Below are 22855 nucleotides of genomic sequence, written 5' to 3'. Positions count from 1 at the left end.
TATGCAGGCCAGAAGGGAGTGGCAAGAAATATTCAAAGTGATAAACAGCAAGAATCTACAACCAAGATTACTCTACCTAGCAAAGCTATCATTCAGAATTGAAGGGCAGATAAAGAGCTTCAGAGGTAAGAAAAAGCTAAAGGAGTTCATCAATACCAAACCAGTATTATATGAATGCTGAAAGGTATCCTTTAAGAAGAGGAAGAAGAAGAAAAAGGTAAAGATAAAAATTATGAACAGCAAATACATATCTAACAACAAGTGAATCTAAAAATTAAGTGAATAAAAAATGTGATGAACAGAATAAACTGGTGAATATAATGGAATCAGGGGCATAGAAAGGGAGTGGACTGACAATTCTCAGGGGGAAAGGGGTGTGGGCGGTACGGGAAGAGACTGGACAAAAATCGTACACCTATGGATGAGGATGAGCTAGTGTGGAGGACAGAGTGTGGGAAGGGAATGAGGTGGAGAGGAGCTATGGGGGGGAAAAAGAGGAACAATTGTAATAACCTGAACAATAAAGATTTATTAAAAAACAAAATTAAAGCAAAAAGAAAATGGAAATAACAAAGTCCTAAAAATAAAAAGCAAAATGAAATGAACTTAATTAAGTTGTGAGTTGATGATTTAATCACATGTATAGAAATTATTTCAAATAAATTATTTCAAACAGTAATTTGTACATATATATTAGGTATTTGTCATGGATAAAAAATGCAAACATATTTAAAACTTTTACAGTACCTACACTTCATAGTTGTTAATTTTATAATATTGGTATTGTTAATTTAAAACTGTAGGTTATGATAACTAAATTAACTTTGTTAATATAATCAGAAATCAAGACTCTTTTGCACTAGAAGAAAGATACAATGTAAAAGTCAAAAAAATAACAACTATAATTTTAAATTTCAATTAGAAATGTCACCATGAACTAATGATGCATTCTCTCTTTTAAAAATATCCTAAGCTTTGCCCACTTGATAAGGTCAAGAAACAAAGACCAATCCAGGGTAAGTGAGTACTCCTAACATAAAGACTGTGATCTCTAAATATCATTTCCCACTAAAAGAAACCAAGAGTCCTTGAAGAAATGACTAATTTCAGGTGTAGGATGGGAAATTAACTAGATGGCCATGAAACATCTTATTGTAGCAGACTTGTACTGGGATATATTCAAAATCCATTATGTGTTTCTATTTCTTCTTGCATTGTGCTATACGATTGACTCTCAAACAACATGGGTTTGAACTGCGAGGGCCCAATTACATACATAATTTTAAAAATATACATGTTTTATTGATTTTTAGAGAGAGAGGAAGGGAAAGGGATAAAGGAGACACTGATGAGAGAGAAATGTCACCTATCAGCTGCTTCCTGCCCAGCCCATACTGGGGATTGAGCTTGCAACCCAGGCCTGTGCCCTGACTGGGAATTGAACCACTGCCCTCTTGGTTTCCAGGTTGACGCTCAATCACTGAGCAACAGAAGCTGGGCATAATTTTTAAAAACTTTTTCTTAAAAAAAATGGTGGCAGAGTAAGTGAATGCTGCATGGACATGCTCCCAGGAACAAACTGGTATTACAACTAAAATACAGAAAAACTTCCTGAATAATCAACGGAAAATCCGCAGGAGAGAACCCTATCACACAAGGACGGAAAGTGAAGATCGCATAAAGACTGAAGAAACAGAAACTCAGAAAAAACATACAAACAAACAAACATTTTCTTTAGCTTTTCATTATAAGAACACAAATATATAATATACATGAAATATGTGTTAATCAACTGTTATTAGTAAGGATTCTGATCAACAATAGGCTATTACTGTTAAACTTTGGAAGAGTCAAATGTTATAGTACATGGATTTTTAAAGTGTGGGGGTCAAGACCCCTAACCCCTGGGTTGTATAAGGATTAGTTGTATTCTAGTATAGCAATTCTGCTATGTTGATGTGTTTGCTATATTATTTGGTACATAAGGTATTAAAAAATGTATCACAACTTCATTGAGAATTATGGCTTTTAACGGTGAAAAGTATACCCTGGCCTGGCTGATGTGGCTTAGTTGGTTTGAGTGTCGTCCCCTAAACCAAACATGAGTTTGATTCCCAATCAGGGCACAGATTTCAGGTTTGATTCAGTCAGGGCATGTACAGGAGGCAACCTTGATGTTCCATTCTCATATTGATAACACTCTCTCAAATCAATAAACATATCCTTGGGTAATAATTTTTTAAAAAGTATACTCTGTTGCATCTAACAATTTTTTGCCTAGTTTTTTCTTTGACTGGAGATGGCAACCTCTGCTTTCAGACTATTTCAGTATGCCTGTGATTGTTTTTTTTTTGTTTTTTGCATATCCCTTTATGTTTATCCTTTTAAATCACTGTGCTTTAGATGCGTCTCCTGTATACGGCATAAGACTGAGTTTTGCTTTATGAAGCCATTTGACAATTTTTTCTTTTAATAGGTGAATTAAGCTTATTGATGACTGACATGTTTAAACTCTATAATTACCATTTTTATTATTCATATTTATCCTTTTTCTTTCTCTAGTTGCTATTTTTTGCCTTTTTTGTTTAGTGGTTGCCTTTGTATGTGTATGAGTACACGACATGTATTTCAGAGTTTCCTAAATCTCTCTTCTGCTTACTTAACTTTTTATCATCTGGCCCCTTTAAGTGGTATCCCCTAATTCCCACTTATTACTTATACAATAGGGCAGTGGTCGGCAAACTGGGGCTGGAGAGCCCACATGCAGCTCTTAGGCCCCTTGAGTGTGGCTCGGCATTAGAACCACTTCTTCAAAATAGACTCGCCCAGGACAAAAGTCAACTTCTGCCCATGGACCACGAAGTTTCATTGCACTGTACGTGTGTGCCCGGTCCTGGTATTTTATGGAAGAGCCACACTCAAGGGGCCAAAAAGCAGCATGTAGCTCGCAAGCCACGGTTTGCTGACCACTGCAATAGGGAATTATTTTATTTTACTTTTCCCTTTATTTATTTTTAGTTTTATTCTTTCTACTTTGTTGGAACATGTAACAATTATATTCATGTTACCACCATTTTAGTATTGAATTTATAATGAAATATATTAAATTCTCATTAAATATTTCCTAAATTCTTTTATGTTCAAAACTGATACTTGAAGGACAGGTTGGCTAGCTTGAACTCTGCTTCCTTGTTTTTTTTTTAAAAAAAATGCTATTGTATGTAGCCTTACTTTGTGTATTTTTCAGATGTATGAAACACATTCTACTTTTTAAAAATTGGCAATACAGTCTTTTTCCCCTCTTGGAGATCCAGAAAAAAAATTGTCTTTAAACTTTAATAGTTTCACTAATCTTTAAAATCTAATAATTTATGACTCAGAGTTCACTGTTCCGGATTAATCTGTTCAGGGTAGGTAGGCCCTTTTAATCTGCAGATTTCCATTTTTCTCTAATTTCTGAAAAGATTCCCAATTATGGTTTAAAATTTGTTCTGTTCTGTTGATTTCTTTTTCTTCTTCAGGGGCTCTATCAGTACTCTAGGTCTCCTTTTGTCTTTACAGCATTTTACCCCCTTTCTCTCTGATACTTTTTGCTTCTCTCTGTATCTCATGTTCATTCTTTTGGTTGTTTTCCTTCCTTTCATCAATGCCCTTACATTAATACCTCCATTAGTATGTCCACAAGTTTAAGGATATTTTATTTGGTCAGAGTGTTATAATATGGTTTCTCTTTGTTTTGTGTTTGCTTTTGAGGGAAAAATTTTTATCAGTGAAATGCATTAACTGACATTTTCTATATTCCTCTTAAAGTAACTTTGTATGATATTTTATTTATTTTTATTCCTGAGCATTTTATGGATAGAGTTCAAGAGTGTCTGCTTCTGGAGGTTAGTTAGAGCAGAAGCTTTAATGGATGATGCCATGGTGATAGTGGGCAGGTGGGTATGGAATTTGTGTGCCTTGTTTCTCTTTCATTTCCCTAAGACCCTAATTTTCTCCTTCCTTCTTTCCTCTCATTGCCATGGCTCCAAGAGGCACCTTACTTCCTCTATCTTCTCCCCTAGGAGGAATGTTTTCCTAATGGTGCTACTTCTGGTCCCTCTCACTTTCACACACCTTCCCTTCAGCTGCTGCTTTGAATCACTAAGTCCCCAGACTGCGTTCATATTTTGCCAGTTGTGTGGGGGAAGTTTTCTTTCTGAGGGTAATTCTGTTTGAACTTCATTTTAATCTCTGATACCCTCTCCTGTTTTTCAGTCTCTAAAGCCTTTCTTTCCCCCACTCTCCAGAACAGAACAGAACAGAACAGAACAGAACAGAACAGAACACAAACCTGCTTCCCCACCTGTCTCCCCTGTCAAAGCGGATGTAAGATTAATATTCAGCCAGTCACTCAAGAAAGTAATCTGGGAGTCATCCAAGATGCCTCCTCCTCAAATGGAGACCAAGTACTGTTCATTGTATCCCCTAAATCACCCTCATTCCTTACTCATCAGGCCTACAGTCAATGCCTGAGTTCACACTCGTATCATTTCTACCTGTTTTACTTCAGAAACTTTCCATCTAAACTTATATCCTTAGCTTCAATTCTTACCACCACTACCAAATACCTGCTCACAAGCATATGCATGTAAAAGTACATGCACATACATACACAGATTCCCCTTAGTTTCTTCTCTTTAGACACTCAGTTCATATTTTCTAGAGTTGTCAGAGAACCTTTCTAAAATTCAACAAATCATATTATTCCAATACTTAAATTATTTTATGGTTCATCACTACACTCCAGATAAACTCTGATTTATAAGCTCTTTATGATTCACTACACTCCAGATAAACTCTGATTTATAAGCTCTTTATGATTTTTCCTTGGAATACCTCTTTACACAGTAACGCTACTTTAGGTATTTTTTCATCTAACTAATATCTGAATGTCTACCATGAATCAGGCACTAAGGCAGGCTCTAGGGACATATAAGATGATGCTGATGGTTCCTGTGCTTCCACGTTGAGGACAGTTCTCTGAATGTGTTATGGTGAGCTGTACTTCTGTATCCTGCACGCACTGCTCCTCCTAGCTGGGATGCTCTTCTCCATTTTCTTCACTTAGCTAACTTTTATATTTTTCTTCAGGAAGCCTTTCATCACAGTGGTCCCTTACTCTGTAATTCCAATGAATTAATTATGCACATTATCTACCAGTGTGTGTATTTGTATGTATGTATAGGTTTGTGTGTGTGTAGTGTGTGTGTATGTGTGTGTGTGTGGTTTTTTTTTTTGTATTCTATTTTGTCTTCTTCACTTCAGTGGATCCTTGGATATAGGTGCAATGTTTTCAGAAGCTAAGTATCTATCATAAAGTATGATTTCAATAAAGGGATGTTGAATGTTGCTGATACCTCTCATTGTGCATTACCCCACTGGTTTGGTAGACTGAACACTTTCATTAGTGTTCCAAATTGGGCCTTCCTCAGGTTGAGTGGTGCTTGCCACCTATCTGTTTAAGTTGGTTTATGCTGTAGGGTGTGTCACATTCTATTTCCTGATAATTATCTGATTCAGAGGAAAGATTTGACTGTTTTCCAAGAATAAAAAAATGGAATTTTGAGATGGTGACCATTTTGTTAAAGGATGACAATAATATAAATTATAGCATACAGCTCAATGGCTTTTTGCAAGTTAACTATTGTATATCTAGATCAAGAAAGAGAACATTATCAACACCTCAGAAGACCTCTTCTCACATCTTCCCTTCAACCCTCACCAAGGGTAAGCATAATCCTAACTTTAGCACCACTGTTTAGTTTTATTTTTTAATAATTTATATAATAGAATCATATAGCATTTACTTTTTAATTTAGCTTCTTTGGCTTAGCATTATGTTCGTAAGAGTCAGCTACATAGATGGGATTATTTTTATGGTTAAGATACTTGCCAGAGGTGAACATCATATGGCTGTGAGCTATGTTCCTGATCTAGCTACTTCTACCATTAAAACAATTGTAATTAATAGAGGCATCAGCCAGCAAATCCCTAATTATATGCTGAAATAGATATTCAATCATCAAGTCAATAATGGATCTCTATAGGGACCAAGCTCTAATTCTGGAAAATCACCCTAACTGGGCCTATTAGTCATATAAATAAAGAACTCTCTGTTTTGGACTGGAAAAGACTGCCCTACCTCTCCAATAGATACCTTTTCATCCTGGCTCAGGCTCAGAATACCCCATGCTAGGCTGCCCTCGTGCCTATATATACTTTTAACCCCACTTGAGCTCTGACATCCCACAATAAGCCATCATCCCTTGTGGCTGCCCTCCTTACCCAACTAGGCCTCCAATATCTCATGCTAGGCTGCTTCTTATATGGATACCTCTTTACTCAACCCCATGCCAGACTGATCCTATTGTATGGAAAGAGGAAAAGAGAGAAGGGCTAATGTAGTGGTTCTCAACCCAGCACAATTTTGTCTTCCAGGGAACATTTGGCAATATTCAAAGGAGTTTTTGATTGTCACAACTTGGGTGGTGGTGGTGGTAGTGTTACTGGCATCTAGGCCACAGATGTTGGTAAACATCCTACAATGCACGGAACAGCTCCCCCCACTTCACGCCACCCTGCCTAGCAACAATAAATTACGCGACCCCAAATGTCAACAGTGCTGAGGTTGAAAAACTCTGGATTAGAAACACCTTTTAAAACCAAAAACACTGGTATTTTTTTTACAGAGTAATTCTAGAAATATAGACATCTTGCAAAAATGTCTAAAGGTATGGTACACAAAGATATATACCTCGGCATTGTTATAACAGAAAAAAGAATAACCCTAGGCAGTCTGGCTTAGTGGACAGAGCATCGGCCTGAGGACTGAAAGGTCCTGGTATATACTCTAGGAATTCTGGAACATTTGGACAAGAAGATGCACATAAAAAACTTTATTATAGAAATGTTTATAACAGCAAAAAATTGCAAACAACCTAAGTGTTCAAAAGGAAAATAAACTATGGCATACCCAAATGGCCTCATTTAAACTTAATCATCTCTTTAAAGGCTCTGTCTCCAAATACAGCCACATGCTAAGTTAGTGCTAGTAAGGCCTTTAATAGATGATGTTGTTAAAGACACAATTCTGCCGGTAACAGTCCTCAAGAGTTTTTATTACATAACCAGAGGCCTGGGGCACGAATTCATGAATGGATGAGGTCCCTAGGCCTGGCTGGCAATCAGGGCCAATTGGGGCCTTCCCGCCCAGTCTCCATTGGGGCTGGGCCGATTGGAGCCTGCCGGCCAGGGGAGCAACACAGGGAGGGTCTGAGGGAGGTTGGCTGGCCAGGGGTAGGTACTGGCCGGTGAAAGGGACCAGTTGTGGGGAAGGACCATGGGAAGTTGGCTGTGGGAGCGAACTGACCACAAGGGGGCAGCTCCTGCACTGAGCATCTGCCCCCTGTTGGTCAGTGCATGTCATAGCGACTGGTCGACCTGTCATTCCAGTCGTTCGGCTGTAATGGTCGCTTAGGCTTTAACATATATAGATCCTTGCAGACATCCACATTACATTTTCATCCTTTTCTCAAATTGTAATTCACAGAAGGCAGATTTTACATGTTGTTAGCAATTTCTACATTTCAAAATGGAAAATGGGTTTAAATCAGAGGCTTTTTGGTCCTTACCCCTGAGAGTTTAATATTTTGGTGGTTCTAGGCAGTGCAGAATTTTACATGCTTAGGAAAAAAGTTCTCTCTAGGTACCTAGCTAGTAAAAAAATGCTGCATATAAGGGAGAGAAATCTGTGTCAAAAAAGGAGTATATAATCTTTACACAGATTTTTGAATTTTTAATGTTAATTTTAGCTTACTGGAAATATTCAATGCAATACTGACTATGGACATCCTATCAGATTATTAAAGTAAAAAATGAATTAACATAGTTGGAACTTTTAGAATCAGCAGTTTGCCATTCAAACCTGTCTATCTTATCTTCTTCTACCTTCTCATTCTATATTCTCCATATTTTCCAGCTTTAATCTGTGGTTCTCAAGCTTATCAGAATCACTTGAATGAAATTAAAAAATGGATTTTTAAAATTCATTGCTATATACAATAAATCAGTCTCTGAAGATAGGGCTCAGAAATGAAATTCTCCAGGTTATTATTATAAAGCAAATGCTCAGAAGTGACTATTCAGCTTAAATTAGTAATCTTCAAAAATATTTTGAGTACATTCTCACATATATACATATAAATTATGCATGTGGATAACTGTACTAAAATGTTTTATACAGTATAAAACACACAGAAATAAAAATTTGAAAGAATGAAACAAAAAGTAAATATAAATTCAAACATTTTCATTGTGATGCCTTCAACAGAGTGCATACACCATTTTAGAGCCCAGTGGCTAAAATTATGAGGATGTTTGCATCTTTAATTTTAGCACTGTTTCTTTCTGAGCTCCAGACCCATATATGAAAACAACCACTAGATGCTTCTGTAGCTGGATATGTAATAGAGACCTTAAATGCAATATGTCAGAATAAACTATTTTTTAGCTTTCCTCACCCTCCCTATGGTGAACGTGGATAGGAAATCTCCAGAACCTAAGTTAAAAACATTATAGAAATAATCTGGATTACTCTTCCACTTACTCACACGGCACTGATAATGTACATATTCTACTTCTTTAACATCTCCCTCCACCACTCCAGTAACCATTCAGAGCACTGCCCTTGACCTTCACTGTTTCTCACTTGCAATCCTTCAAAAACTCCTTAACTAGTCTCCCTGATGATACCACTTTTCCAACTTCCTAATTAAGTTCCACACTATTGCCAAAAAAATCTCAATTTATAATCTGACCAAGTAATTTCCTCATTTCATATTTTCATTCTCATAGGATAAAATTAAATTTTCAGTATGAAAATTTAAGGCCTGTTCTTATCTAGACTCTACCTATCCAGTTCCTCCTTCTCTACCATATTGCCAATGCTCTTGCCAAACAGAATCTCTGTAGTCCGTTGAATGCAATAGTCCTCTTTTATGACTCTAAGCTTTTAAACATACCATTCTCTCTGCCAATAACACCCAAATTAAGCATACATTTCTCTGGAAAGCTTTTTGTAAACTCAAGGTAGTTAGTTCACTCCCTTCTTTCTTAGTATAGATCAGTGTTTTTCAACCTTTTTTGGGCAAAGGCACACTTGTTTCATGAAAAAAATCACGAGGCATACCACCATTAGAAAATGTTAAAAAATTTAACTCTGTGCCTATATTGACTATATATAAAGTAATTCTCTTGAATAGGAATCAAATAAACACAAAGAAAGTATTTTATAATTACTTTATTATGAAATATTAAGTAAACAAAATAGTGAAAAATTATAAAATTCTTGTCTTGTCTGCACCTACGGCACACCAGGCAAGGGTGCCGCAGAACAGCGGTTGAAAAACGCTGGTATAGATGAATATTTATGGAATAAAGTTATAGAAAAACAAACATCTTTTGTAAAAGAGAAGAACCGAGTAGTAAAAGGAGAAAAAGATTTACGTAGTTAAAATTCAGAATGTCAGTGCCCTGGCTGGCTGGGTAGCTCAGTTAGTTAGAGCATCATTCCAATACGCCAAGACTTTGATCTCTAGTCAAGTCACATATACTAGTAAGCAGCAATTGATGAAGGCAAAATAAGAGGAACAACAAATCCAATGTCTCCCCCGCCCCCAACCCTCTCTAAAAATCTGTAAGAATAAAAGTGTAATGTGCTAATTAGACCAGACGACCTTCCAGACAAAGCCGGGGCTGCAAAGGAAGCCCGGGACACAGGTGACGGAGAGAAGTGGGTGCTGGCAGCCGGGAGAAGGAAGAAGGCCCTTGCATTGGGCCTCTAGTCCACATGTGTCAAACACAAGGCCCGCGGGCCAAATCCAGCCCGCCAGGCCTTGCAATGTGGCCCGCACCGCGCTGTCATCACTGCACTCCGCTGTCAGTTTATGACATTGTCAGTTTATGACTGTTCAGTAAACCATTCGGCCCGCGATTTAGGCTGGATTTTAGATTTTGGCCCCTTCTCTGATTGAGTTCGACACCCCTACTCTAGTCAATAATAAAAAATAAACATGTAGTTCAGTTGTTTATAGCTGGAGACAGGATTTATTTTAAAAAATAAATTCAGACTGCCAGCAAACATAAAAACAAAAACTTGAACACATGCAAAAAGAAGTTGAGGAAAATATTTATTCCTAAGACTAAAATTATAAGAACCTTATTTGAGCGATATATTTAGAAAATCCTCAACTAGATGGATTAAGCAGTAAAAGCAAGCAGTTCTTACAAAGGTTACAAAATAATCCAGGATATTAAGTATTGTTGGCATATAACCTTCACATCTGCTCAGGTGGTATAAATTGTGAGTTCATACATGGATATAGGAGAAAGGAAACTGGCTAAGAACTCAGAAGGCATAGACTCTAATTCCAGTTCTATCCCTTAACCTCTCTGAGACTCAGTTTATCATCTGTAACATGAGGATATTCTATGTCACTTCAGGGTTATACTAGGAATTAGTAAAATAATGTATGTGAAAGCACTCTGTAAACTATAAGATCCTATACCAAATTATAGTATTATTCTAACTTACATAATATCTTTTAAAGTTTTTAAAACCATATGCAAAGGTTAAATCTGGATATATGAAAACCAGCCTTTTAGAATTCTCACCCATTTGGCTTAACTAAACTTCCTTTCCCCCTAATATTTCTTCCAAAATGAAAATCTCACACTTCAACAACAGGAGAAGCATGCTCAGAAAATCAAAAACTAAATATAAGCTAAGATGTGCAGAGGAGCTCACTATAGACACACTGTGATTGGCTGGTTAATGCGGATTTACTTCCTGGTGATATCAGTAAAAGATGGGTCCTTTGATGTGAAAGGATCTTTAAAGAGTCTGTTTTTTAGATCTTTACAGAGCTGTAAGAAATAAGAGAAAAAAGAAAGGTGGACAATTGGAAACATGAGAAGTTAAATGCAGCAATTGGTTTGGTACACCACAGGTATTATGCCAACAAAAAGAGGCAGCAGCAGAGGGTTTTGAGGTACAAGTTTAACAATTGCTTCTATCCTATAACCCATTAAAGCAGCAATAGACTTTACTTAAGAAACAAACCAAAGACAATGGGGACATTTTAAAATGATAAAGGCTTGTTTCATCGAAAGGATATAACAATCCTAAATGTGTATGCACCTAATAACAGAATTTAAAAATACACAAAATAAAATCTAATAGAACTAAAAGAGTAAGTAAATAAATCCACAATTATAGTTGGGGGACTTCATTCTTCTCAATAACCACTAGAGTTATTTTACAGAAAATCAGTAAGAATATAGAAGTTTTAAACTGGAAGGACAGCAGAAATAGGTAGGTAAAAGAACAGAGTTGTGAAGCAGCTTTGAGACACTTAGACTGGCAGAATTAATGACAATGTTATTAATGTAAGGTCTATAAACCTGTGCAATCAGAATTACTTGGGATACCTATTAAAGAGGAAGATTTTCAGGCTCTAGGTTCGGATCTCTTGAATGTAATATCCTGAGATGATCTGAGAATCTACATTTTTAACAATATTGCACTTGACTGTTAGGCTCAATGAAGTCTGCAAACTACTGGTAGATAGGATGCCATTCCATAGGCAAGGGAACCCAGGAGAGATAATTCAGAGGCTGAAGAGTGTTCCACTGTCCTCATCTCACCTGGAAAGGTCTTCGTTTTGTTCAACCTCAGCATCTACAAGAGTAATCAAAGTCCTTGAATTGTGAAACTTTGTGATTCCCAGAACTCTCAGGGGGTGAGATTAAGCAGTTCTAAGATTTGCGCAAGCAAAAAAAAAAAAAGGAGAAAGAAAGCAGAAAGACAGGTAGGGGAAAATATGTATGTGAATATATATATATATATATATATATATATATATATATATATATATATATATGTGTTATGTGTATACATATCTCAAATTTAGGGTGAAGTGATGTAGATAGAGCCATAGATTCTCACTCTTCTTTTTTACAAATAAATTTCTAGAAGCTAGGCTTCTAGGTTAAGAGCCACTATACCAGCCTTGCTTAAGTAAAATAGCTAGCACTTATTGAACCAGGTACCATACTAAGTGCTCTACATATGTGTATTTCAATATTCATAATAACCCCATGAAACAGGAATTATGATCCCCATTTACAAAGGAGAAACTGGGCCACCAAAGAGATGATAATTTACCCAGAGTAAGAAGGATTCAAACTAAGGGATTTGGCAATAAAGATCTGTTTTCTGAGCTTATGTAGCTTTTATTGCCAATTCTGGATAAGGAATCACTTGCTGTTTCAGGTCCCTAGACTAAGGGTAGATTGATTTAAGAAGCTTGATGTTGCACCAGGTGCCAGAACCCAACTGTCATTCCTACTCTAGTGTGGTTCAACTGCAGGTCAATTAAGAGAAATTCCTCTAAGTCCTCATGTTGAGATCTCTACTGTAAGGGGGATTATGGGCCATTTCTGTCTTGCCAACATGGCAGAAAGCAAAGAACACTACTGGCTCTGCCTCCACTGAAAACTGAGTAGTCTTTTAGAAAGCTGTAAAGTTCTCTTTTCTATCAAAAGTCCTGGTAGCTGATTAGATAGATGCTCTAAATGAGCTTTTGGGATTATGTCAGTACCTCCCCATATCTAGTGACAGGATTTACACACCAAAAAAGTAGATGGTCAAGAATTTAGAATGCTTTTTATGGGGAAATTTTTCTCTTTTCTCACAGGCAGATTTGTAAGAGAATCACTGGTGCACTGGTGTACAAGCCAGGAAGAATCAAGACAGCACAGCTCTTTCTGGGACCTGAAAGACTAGGCAAATCAGTCAGTTCTCCCAAGAGCAGGCAACAATTAGAGGGGTTCTAGGACTATGCCTAATTGACAGTCAATTACCTAGAGACAAGGCCAAGAAAATGCTAAGTCAGTAAAGAGACAAATCAAAATACGAGACTTGAAAGCCAAGAATGTAAAGTGGGTTATAAATTTGAACAGATAGAAGAGGCAGGCAAATGGAGAAGTAATAATAGCTGTTATATAGAGCTTACTATTTATCATGGGATGTTTCAAGATCTTTAGATATTTTAACTAATGCATTACAACAATCTTAAGAGGTAGATACTATTATCCATATTTTACAAAAGAAGGAACTGTGTGTCAAAACCGGTTTGGCTCAATGGATAGAGCCTTGGCTTGGGGACTGAAGGGTCCTGGGTTCGATTCCGGTCAAGGGCATGTACCTTGGTTTCGGGCATATCCCCAGTAGGGGGTGTGCAAGAAGCAGCTGATCGATGACTCTCTCTCATCGATGTTCCTAACTTTCTATCTCTCTCCCTTCCTCTCTGTACAAAATCAATAAAACATATATTTTTTAAAAAAAACAAAAGAAGGAACTGTGGCACCAAGAATTTAAATTGCCCAGTTAGCAGATAGTACATGGAAGGGCTGGAATTTGGGCCCAGAAAGTCTGCCTTCATTTACATTCATAAACATTACACAATGTTGCCTCTCTAGAAGAATAAAAATTGAAATGGAGATGGCAGAGTTGAAATTGATGAGCTAAAGTAGGGTAAGAATTTACTTGAAAACAAATGTATACAAGGTTCATCCTTTATGTTACCTCTCATACATTTTGATGGGTTCTACATCTGGCTCTAGAAGACAGAATCCTGTTGGGCAATCAGAATTCCAAACAATCCAGTATTCCAGGAGTAGGGACATTCATTATATGTGAGTTACACCCTTCTCCAACAACAACAAAAAAGGTGTAATAATGTAGTTTACCTATCAGGCTAAATAGTAAACAGGTTAAAAACAAACTGCAACTATATAAAAAAAGATATTCTAAAATACAGGATCCTAGTTTTTTCTAATGAAAAACAAAAGAGCAGAACCATGGGTGGTGGTGGTAATTTTAAATGAGAATAGTTAATAGTGGTTGGTTATACAATTAAAATGTCAAGCAGCCTGGCCGGTGTTGCCCAGTGGTTGAGCACTGGCCCATGAACCAGGAGGTCACAGTTCACACACCAGGTTGTGAGCTCGATTCCTAGTGGGGATGTGCAGGAGGCAGCCAATCAATATTTCTCTCTCACACCCATATTTCTATCTCTCTTCCTTTCCCTCTGTAAAATCAATAAAAATACATTTTTTAAAAAAGAAAAAGGAAAAAAAAAAAAGTCAAGCAAAGGTATGTGTCTTTCATAAACCTTATAGATAGGTAGACCTGTCTCATTTAGTGCTGACTATATAGGAAGGTTTCATTTCAGCAATAGATAACCAGCATGGAAGAGTGAGTGCCATGAAAAGTGCAGGAGTATCCATCCTGTGCTTTCTTCAGTGGTCCTCAACAATCTCTTTGTAGACTCTTTCCAATGACTATCTTTGATTCACAGCAGAGATTTTCTTTTTCCAAACAGACAAACTTGTGGTTACTTAATGTTAAAATATATTCCAGATGTTAAATTCAAGTTTTACTGAGGCCTACGTGGGTGAATTTGGTAGCCGTGCGATACCCTGAGCCCACCTAGAAGAAACTCTATAGAATGAGAAAAAAGTAACAGATTTAGTCAATAAAATACTAACTAGAAGTTGATCATTTGTAATAAGCAGTAAAATACAAGGTGGGACTGCTTTCCACTATGTTTATATTGAGGCTCAGAAGTAATTCTAACTACAGTTCCTGAGCAGCATATTTCATGGCTATGATTTAGAAGTCTTATGTGTTCTAAATCACTGTGTTCTAAACACAGTTCATCCATTCTTTGTCCTGTATCATATGTCCCAAGGGCTATCCTGCATCAATGTTCAGAATGATGATGGCTCACTGAGAGGCAGCCCAAGGAGTATTAGTAATAGATATATTTTCATTCATAGAGAAAATCACACTCTACAAATAAAAAATTAATTTTCAATTACTTGAAAAAGCCATCCATTCAGATGGAATTTATATTTCTCTAAGATTTCCAAATATGTGAAATCTCAAGGTACAGAAGTACCAATAATAATGCAATTTTTAAAGGCTGGCCTGGCCCCCATAGCCATCATTCAATAGATTTTATTTGAACATACAAGTGCAATGATTATAAAAATCATGTAGATATAGCTTATTAACTATATTGAATATTAACTATATCGAATATTAACAAGTGTATAATTTATTCTTGTGTAGAAATTTGATAAAATTAGAAAGAAATATATAAAACAATTATTTTTATATGACCATATCAATATTTCTACTGTTTTTCTTTAGTTTTCTGACAGATGATTCCTACTTTTCACAACCTTGAATTTAACTTATCCCCTTAGCCAGGGGTATCAGAAAGTATCTGTATTATGCTTCTCATCCATTAATCCATTAGTTTGTCAGTGACTCAACATCTTTTGCTGGCACACTTTCCCTTTTCTAAGGCAGACTTTTTAAAGTAGAATTATAGGTTATACACAGTGGCTATAAAATTTATTTCCTTGTTCTACTTTTAACTGAGCTTTCAGGAATGTATTGTGGCACAAGAGAAGAGACTGTATCTACACTTCCATCAGTGTTGAAGTTTTTCTTGATAAAAGAAAACATGCACAGGTCTTAAATCAGATTACCCCACAATTAGTGATTCTAGAATTGCCTGCCTCTCCATTTCTTCTGCCAGTAATTTTCATTGTAGGCTTCATGTGAAAACATCCCCATTTCCCTAGCTCTTTTCTATACCCCCACTCTCTTCATCCAATGTCCGTAATTCTCAGAGGATTCTGTGACTAGCTTTTTCTTGCGCTCTACAGGAAAGGATCAGCCCCAGGGTTCCAGACATCAAAGATCTTAGCAAAGTAGAAATGACAGATCATGATGTGGAGATTAAAGTTCCAGGAAATAAAATTTGGAAGAAGCGGTAACAAAACGTCTCTTTTATGACAACATAGTAAAGGAGGAAGGAAAAGAGGGTGCAACAGATGGAGGAAGGAAAACCATACTAAATACTTTGAATCTCTATATAAAATATGCTAAGTGACCATTCGACCTATAGCTATCACGCACCCTGACCACCAGGGGGCAGAGGTTAAACACACAGGCATGGAAACATGGAACAGAATGATGAATCTCAGAGGGAAGGGGGTAGGGGGAAGGGTGAGAAGAGATTAACCAACGATCTTATATGCATACTAAAGGCCCAGTGTAAGCATTCATGCACCAATGGGGTCCCTCAGCCTGGTCTGCAAGGATCAGACTGAAACCGGCAGTCCGACATTCCCAAGGGGTCCCAGATTGCAAGAGGGCACAGGTCGGGCTAAGGGACCCCACTGGTGCACGAATCCCATGCATCGGGCCTCTAGTATTCATATAAAGCACTTGCATGACATGCAATATTACACTTGGGCCATATACAAACAAGGTGGACCAATGACTGACATTAGATGAGTTTTTAAACTAATGTACATTTGCAAAGTGAAAGAAACGTCCTGAATGCCTTGGTCAGATAGTGACAAGTCCTGTGCTCCATATATGTCATTCACTAGTAATTCATATCCTTGTGTTATTTCAGTAGGTCAATGAAAAATGCTGTCTAAAGCAGGCTTAATCTGGAATGGGGTGCTCAGAAGACTTCGCCAGTTCCACAAAGCTGAGCAGCCAGGATTCTAGTGCCACCCAAAGCTGCTTTCCAGCTTGGGCTAGGAGGAAATAATATAGTGGGGGGGGGGGAAAAAAAAAGAGATTAAAGTCTCTTAATACTTTTTCAGTCAGGCATGTCAATCCCTGGTCTCTATTCCCTATAATTCTGCTTTATTGGAGGCAAAAACTGATCAAGAAAGAGTGCCTTCCACCAGCTTGGATTCCATTACTTTCCCATGATGCCTTGTGCCTCATAAAAAAATTATTAATTAGCTCTGGCCAGTTGGAGCATTGTCCTATGCACCAAGAGGTGGCAGATTTGATTCTCAGCCAGAGCGCATACCCAGGTTGGGAGTTCCATCCCTGGTCAGGGTGCATATGGGAGGCAACCAATAGATGTTTCTCTCTTTCCCTCTCAAATCAATAAAAACATACCCTCAGGTGAGGATTGAAAAATATTTATTAAGGTTATTAATCCTTGAATGAAAAAGGATGGTTACAGTTAGGCCAAACTAATAAACATCATATAATTTGGGTACTCACAGGAAAAAAAAAAAAATTCTCAAAAAACTTTTCTACCTCATTTTATTGAGAATTTTATTTGCTCTTCAATATAAAGGGTGGGGCAAAGGTAGGTTTACAATTATTCATCTGGAAAATAACACAATAATTAAGAAATAATAATACAAGAATAAATTCTGTTTCATGTACTCACAATTGTAACCTACTTTTGCCCCACCCTGTATTATGAAGACTACTTAACTTTTAAAATATCTGAAACTTATAGTTAATGACTGCTTCTAGAAACTACACCTTCATATAAATATTTGTCAATTATATAACTTTACAAACTTAGTCAATGAATGTATATTACAAACTCCCTAGTGCATGCTGCACTTATTACTATCAAAATTGCTATGATACTATCCTAAACTCATCAAATATCCCTATAATGTTCCACATGCCGTCCCATGGCTACTACTAAATGCTTTGGCTATGTTCTTGCTAATATTTTTTACATTCTTTTGCCTGTGATGAGGTACAGTTATGTACTAGTCAGCCTTTTTAATTTTCATGTGTTTCTATAAGTAAGGTATGGTTTTCTAAGATCCACAAAAAGTTAACACTTAGTACTTTGGGCCAACTACTGTTCTAAACACATTATACATAATAATCAAAACCAGCCTATGAGGTAGTTACAAAGCAGCTTAGGAAGAACACAGGGAGCAAGGGAATTCACTTAGGGATTACTCAGCAGTGAACAGTTTTTATCTAAAATGTCCACAAGCAGTCAGAAAAATATCTGAACAGTCAATGAAACAAACTAATTTCCCATAATTAATACCCTTTTCATATATTTGCTTCCTATCTATAGAAGATTAATTCTGTACTCATTTTGATTCATGTACCACCAAAGTGGCTCAAATTTTATCTGCTAGTAAGAGTTCAAAAGGAAAAGTAAATATAAATTTAAATGAACACCTTTCTTTTACACTAGACATAGATAACTTGTTGGCCTTGACACCCAGATGCAGTGGACTTAAATTAGGTCACAAAAGTCTAGATGACCACTGACTGGAATGCTTCCACCACTCTGCAGGAAGTTGTTGGACTTTTTAAACTTTACTGCCAAAGCCGGTTTGGCTCAGTTGATAGAACGTAGGCCTGCGGGCTGAAGGGTCCCAGGTTCGATTCCAGTCTAGGGCATGTACCTTGGTTGTGGGCACATCCTCAGTGGGGGTTGTGCAAGAGGCAGCTAATCGATGATTCTCTCTCATCGATGTTTCTAACTCTCTATCCCTTTCTCTTCCTCTCTCTAAAAAAATCAATAAAACATATTTAAAAAACAAAACTTTAATTACCACTATTCAGAAATTTTCTAGAAGGTTTAAAAAAAAAATTAAATGGAATAAAGGTCAAAAGCTGCTAAATATCATAAGAGTCCTTCCATTTCGAGAAAGGCTGAATAAACCATATGGGGAATGAACTTCCGGAGAAGATGTGAAAACATAATACACAGAGACCTGAAGAGCCAATTAGACCAAAGTTACATGGGATTCTGTGAAAGGTGGTAAATTATGGACCAAAAGCACTATTGTATTGATATTTTCACTATAGCTTATATGGAGGCCTGGGACACCCATGGGATTGAATCTTACATAAAATTATTTAGAAAATGCTAAAATAGGTGTTGCTGTTAAAGAAGAATGTTTCCTTTCGGTTAACTTTTATAGGCCCTCACTGTTTCTCACTTGACTTATAATATTAGCATTCTAAGATATTCTCCAACTCTCCAATTCAACCTTTGTGTTGTCACTAATCATCCAACAGAGAACCTTTAACTGTTTGATTCCCCTTTACTCGTAGAATAAAGTTCAAACTTCTTAGCACTGGGTTCTTTTTCTGGCTGCTTTCCCAAATGTGCCATTCACAGGCAAGTGCTTCTTTCACAAACCCTCCCTGTCCCGGACCTAACACCCGTCTCTGTGGTGGTCAAATCTTAAACCTACCCTGTGCAGCCCTAATTTCCTCAAAATGCCATGCAATTTCATGCTTCTGTGTCTTTGCATATGTAACCCCACCTAGCTGGAATTACTTTCCCTCTATCTCTCCATTTGTTTTGCCTGATTAAATTAATCATTTAGGGCTCAGACTTAACTTATCTGGGGAGCCTTCCCTGCACCTTCACCCCTGGGTGGGTCAGATGCCCTCTGAATACTGAATGCACGAGACTATGCTTTAACATTTTTTAGCTGCATGACCTTGGGCAAATTCATTAATTTCAATGAGCCTACTTCTGCATATATAGAATGTTAACATTAATTTGATATCATTATAAAAATGAATGTGAAAAATCGCTTTGTAAACAGTAAAGCACTATGCAAACATTGAGAGTTTTATCATATGCCAACAGAACAGAGTATTCTAGGTGAATATAGTTCAGTTGACCGAAGGGAAGATTCAATTCTTGGTTACCAGTCCCTTCTCTAAGGATCTCTAAAATGTTATTCAACTTTCTGGCTCCACTAAGTCCTTGTACTTCTACATTCAAAGGAAAAATGCCTATAGTGATGTTTAGGTCATTTGAGGAAACTCCTGAAAGGTGAGGATTGTCCTTCCCCCCACCTTTCCGAATACCTTTCCAAGCATACTGGGTTATGCACATACCAATACTAGGAGAATGAAAGAGCTGAATGAATGAGTGAATACAGCATACCCTGTCCTTAATAAGCTTATAGTCAAAAGGAATAAAAATAAAGTGAGTGATGTGACACATCCATTATGAATCTGGCCTTGGGAAAATGGTAAATGCCTTCAATGTCATCTTAAATTGTAGTAAGAAATTAAATCTCTTACTATGCTTATTTTATTTGGGGATTTTATATACATTGTAATTGCTATCATAGTGACTCACTTACCATATGAATGTTTTAATATTATGCAATTCAATATCTACTTAATATTTACTGCACTACAACAGTTCAAGATAAAGGTGATGGACTCTGCTCATAGATACTAATCATAGAAAGCTAAGTCATCAATACATATCATTAATACTAGAGGCCCCATGCATGAAAATCGTGCAAGAGTAGGCCTTCCTTCCCCCAGCTGCCGGCACCAGCTTCTCTCCAGCACCCCGGGCTTGGGCTAGCCCGGGCTAGCCCTGACTTGGTCCAAAATGTCAGGTCTAATTAGCACATCACACTTTTATTATTAGAGATAAAGAAGAATGTTATAATATGTATGGAGGACCTAAGGCTAGAGACATGTGAGTTATGGCACTGGGCTCTAAAAATTAAAACTGTACATTACAAATTATTGGTGGCCAATAGCTCCTTTTACTATAGAATACTACCTGTTCTGCTACAGGCAGTAGCAGGTTTTTCTAATAGTGCTCCTCCTTAATATAATTATATGCCTAATTGTGCCGTTATCTAGTGAATAAGGACCCACTGCTAACATATATCACAGATATGAGCCAAGCAGTTTTAAGTTCTTGGGGTGTATTCTCTCATTTAATCCCCGCAACACTATGAGGTAGTTATCCGTATTTTACAGACCAAGGAAACCAAGGCACAGGCCTTGTCATTTTCCAAAGTCGAGATACAAAATATGCAAACAAAGGCCTAAGAGACAAACAAACACACAAGTATTCCACAGAGTGAGCGGATGCCCTGGCCGGAACGGCTCCACGCGGCGCTTCCCATCGCTCCCAAACGCACCCGGAAGGAAGGAACGCGCGCTGTGTCTCCCTCCCTCTCCGCCGGGGATTCATTCTCCTTCCACGATTCCACAGCTGAACCGTGGATCCCCCGGAGCAGATCCCCTCCGACACCCCTACCGTCAGAGAACAGGCTGCTGTTTAAATCACAGGCAGCTCCGGGTACAGGAGACCGAATCCGATCCCCAGGGGGAAACAAAAGCTCAGGTTAGAATCTCGAAATTCAACCTTTTGGGGCTGGGCATCGGTTCCTGGATGTCTCCGGGGGATGGCAGCAGCGGCGGCGGCGGCGGCATCGGCTCACCCGGGAGACGCTGCCCCCGCAGGCAGGATCCTCTCCGCCTGACCCCGGGCGACTCGGAGACCGCCACCTGCTCCTTTACCCTTCACCTGCCGGCGCCGTCTCCAGCCTGCTCCCGCCGAGCACCAGGCCTCACGCCTCCTCCTCCTCTCCCTCCCCCTCCTCCGCGGAGGCCAAGCCCCGAGCCCCCTCGGGTGCGGGGCGATCCCCCCGCAGAGACCCGACCCCGGCCCCGGCCCCGGCCCCGGCCGGCTACTCACGGTTCCAGTACACCGGGTGGCACTCGGCCTGGGCCAGGTCCACCTCGTAGAGGCCGCCCCGCACGCACACGCGCTCCACCGTCACCAGCGGCTCCATCTCGGGCTCGTGCCTCGAGGCGCGGCGGAGGAAGCCGCAGGCGCGGTCCTCGTCCTCGTCCTCGTCGTCGTCCTCCGTCCCGAAGCCGGCGGCCGGCGCCGCGGGGGAGGCCGGGCCGCACGCACGGCCCCGGTCCGGGCTCGCGGCCTGCGCTAGGCCCCCCGTGGCCTGCAGCAGGGTCCGGAAGGCGAGCTCGATGCGGAGCGAGTCGTAGCCGATGAACGGCTTCCAGGTCTTCTTGTCCTCCTTGTAGAACCAGCGCACCTCCTCCGGGCCCAGCTCCGTCACCACCTCGTAGCGGTGCCGGGCGGCCGCGCCGCCGGGCCGGGTGCGCTTCCTCTCGCCGAGACCCCCGCCCCCGGCCCCGGAAACCCCCGAGTTCGCCGGCACCACCAGCGGCGGCGGCGGCGGCGGAGGCTGCGGCTGCAGCGGCAGCGGCGGCGGCGGCTGCAGGGACAGGGAGCTGCCGCCGCCGCCGCCGCCGCTCTCGCACTCGCTGTAGTAGCGCAGCGAGGAGCCGGACTCGGCCGAACTGAAGTCATAGTTCTCGTCGCTGAGGCAGGGGTCCAGCGCCAGGTGGTGATTGAGCTCCTCCGCGCCGGGCGCCAGGTGCAGCCCGGGCTCCCCGTGCAGCAGCGCCAGGGGCACCTCGCCGTCGTCCGGGTCCCCGCCGGGCAGGTGCTCGAAGCAGCGGACGCCGCCGCCGCGGAACGCCGGGTCCGCCTCCGAGCCCAGCTGCCAGGCGGCGGCGCCGCTGCTGTCCCGGCCGTTATGCTCGGGGCCGAGCGGGGACCCGAGGCCCGGGTAATTCATGCTGAGGGGACGCCGCCGCCGCCGCCCCGCCGCGCGGCGCTTCCGCCACACGTTCGCCGCCGCCGCCGCCGCCGCCGCCCTCTCCAACGCGACTTTTTAATCTTTCAAATCCCGACCGGGGCTGCGGCGGCGGCCGCGGCGGTGGCTCCGCCCCTCCCGAGACCCGCGTGCCGCCGTGCGCCCCATTGTCACGCAGCCCGGCGTGGGCGGGGCTTGGACCTGGCCCCGCCCCTCCCGCCCCCCGCGCGCGCCGCCCCGGAAGCCCCCTGCTCGGGTCCGCGCCGCGGGCGAGCCGCGCCTCCGGCTCCTCCGGCAGCTGGTTGGGCGTCAACTCGGGGCACCCAGCCGCCCTGGGCGGGGAAAAGGGGGGAGTTCGAGGCGCTCCTCCGATCCCTCAGTTCTTTTCCGCTTGTTTCCTGGCTTTACTCCCTGCACAGCTGCCTCGGCCTCCCCCTCCCTTCTGGGAGTTAGCCCAGATGTGGAGGGGCTCCCC

General features: G+C 40.3%; 1 protein-coding gene across 8 annotated transcripts in view; it reads right to left on the bottom strand.

Moving 5' to 3' along the window:
* Positions 1 to 22558, bottom strand: part of DDHD1 (DDHD domain containing 1) — an 86032-nt gene extending 63474 nt beyond the window's left edge. For 4 of the 8 annotated variants that reach the window (XM_084877598.1, XM_084877599.1, XM_084877601.1 and 1 more), the window contains exon 1: positions 21453 to 22557. In XM_084877598.1, the coding sequence (XP_084733724.1) occupies positions 21453 to 22362 (910 nt within the window). In that variant the 5' untranslated portion in view covers positions 22363 to 22557. Of the gene's footprint in view, positions 1 to 21452 lie in introns of all 8 variants that reach the window. The other 4 variants (XM_084877596.1, XM_084877602.1, XM_084877600.1 and 1 more) reach the window with 2 other exon arrangements.
* Between the last annotated feature and the right edge of the window lie 297 nt (positions 22559 to 22855).

Source organism: Pipistrellus hanaki, assembly GCF_964339955.1.
Source record: "Pipistrellus hanaki genome assembly, chromosome: 1".
NCBI lineage: Eukaryota > Metazoa > Chordata > Mammalia > Chiroptera > Vespertilionidae > Pipistrellus > Pipistrellus hanaki.
Note: the sequence above shows the minus strand (reverse complement) of the source record. Positions and strands in the feature narration are given on the sequence as shown.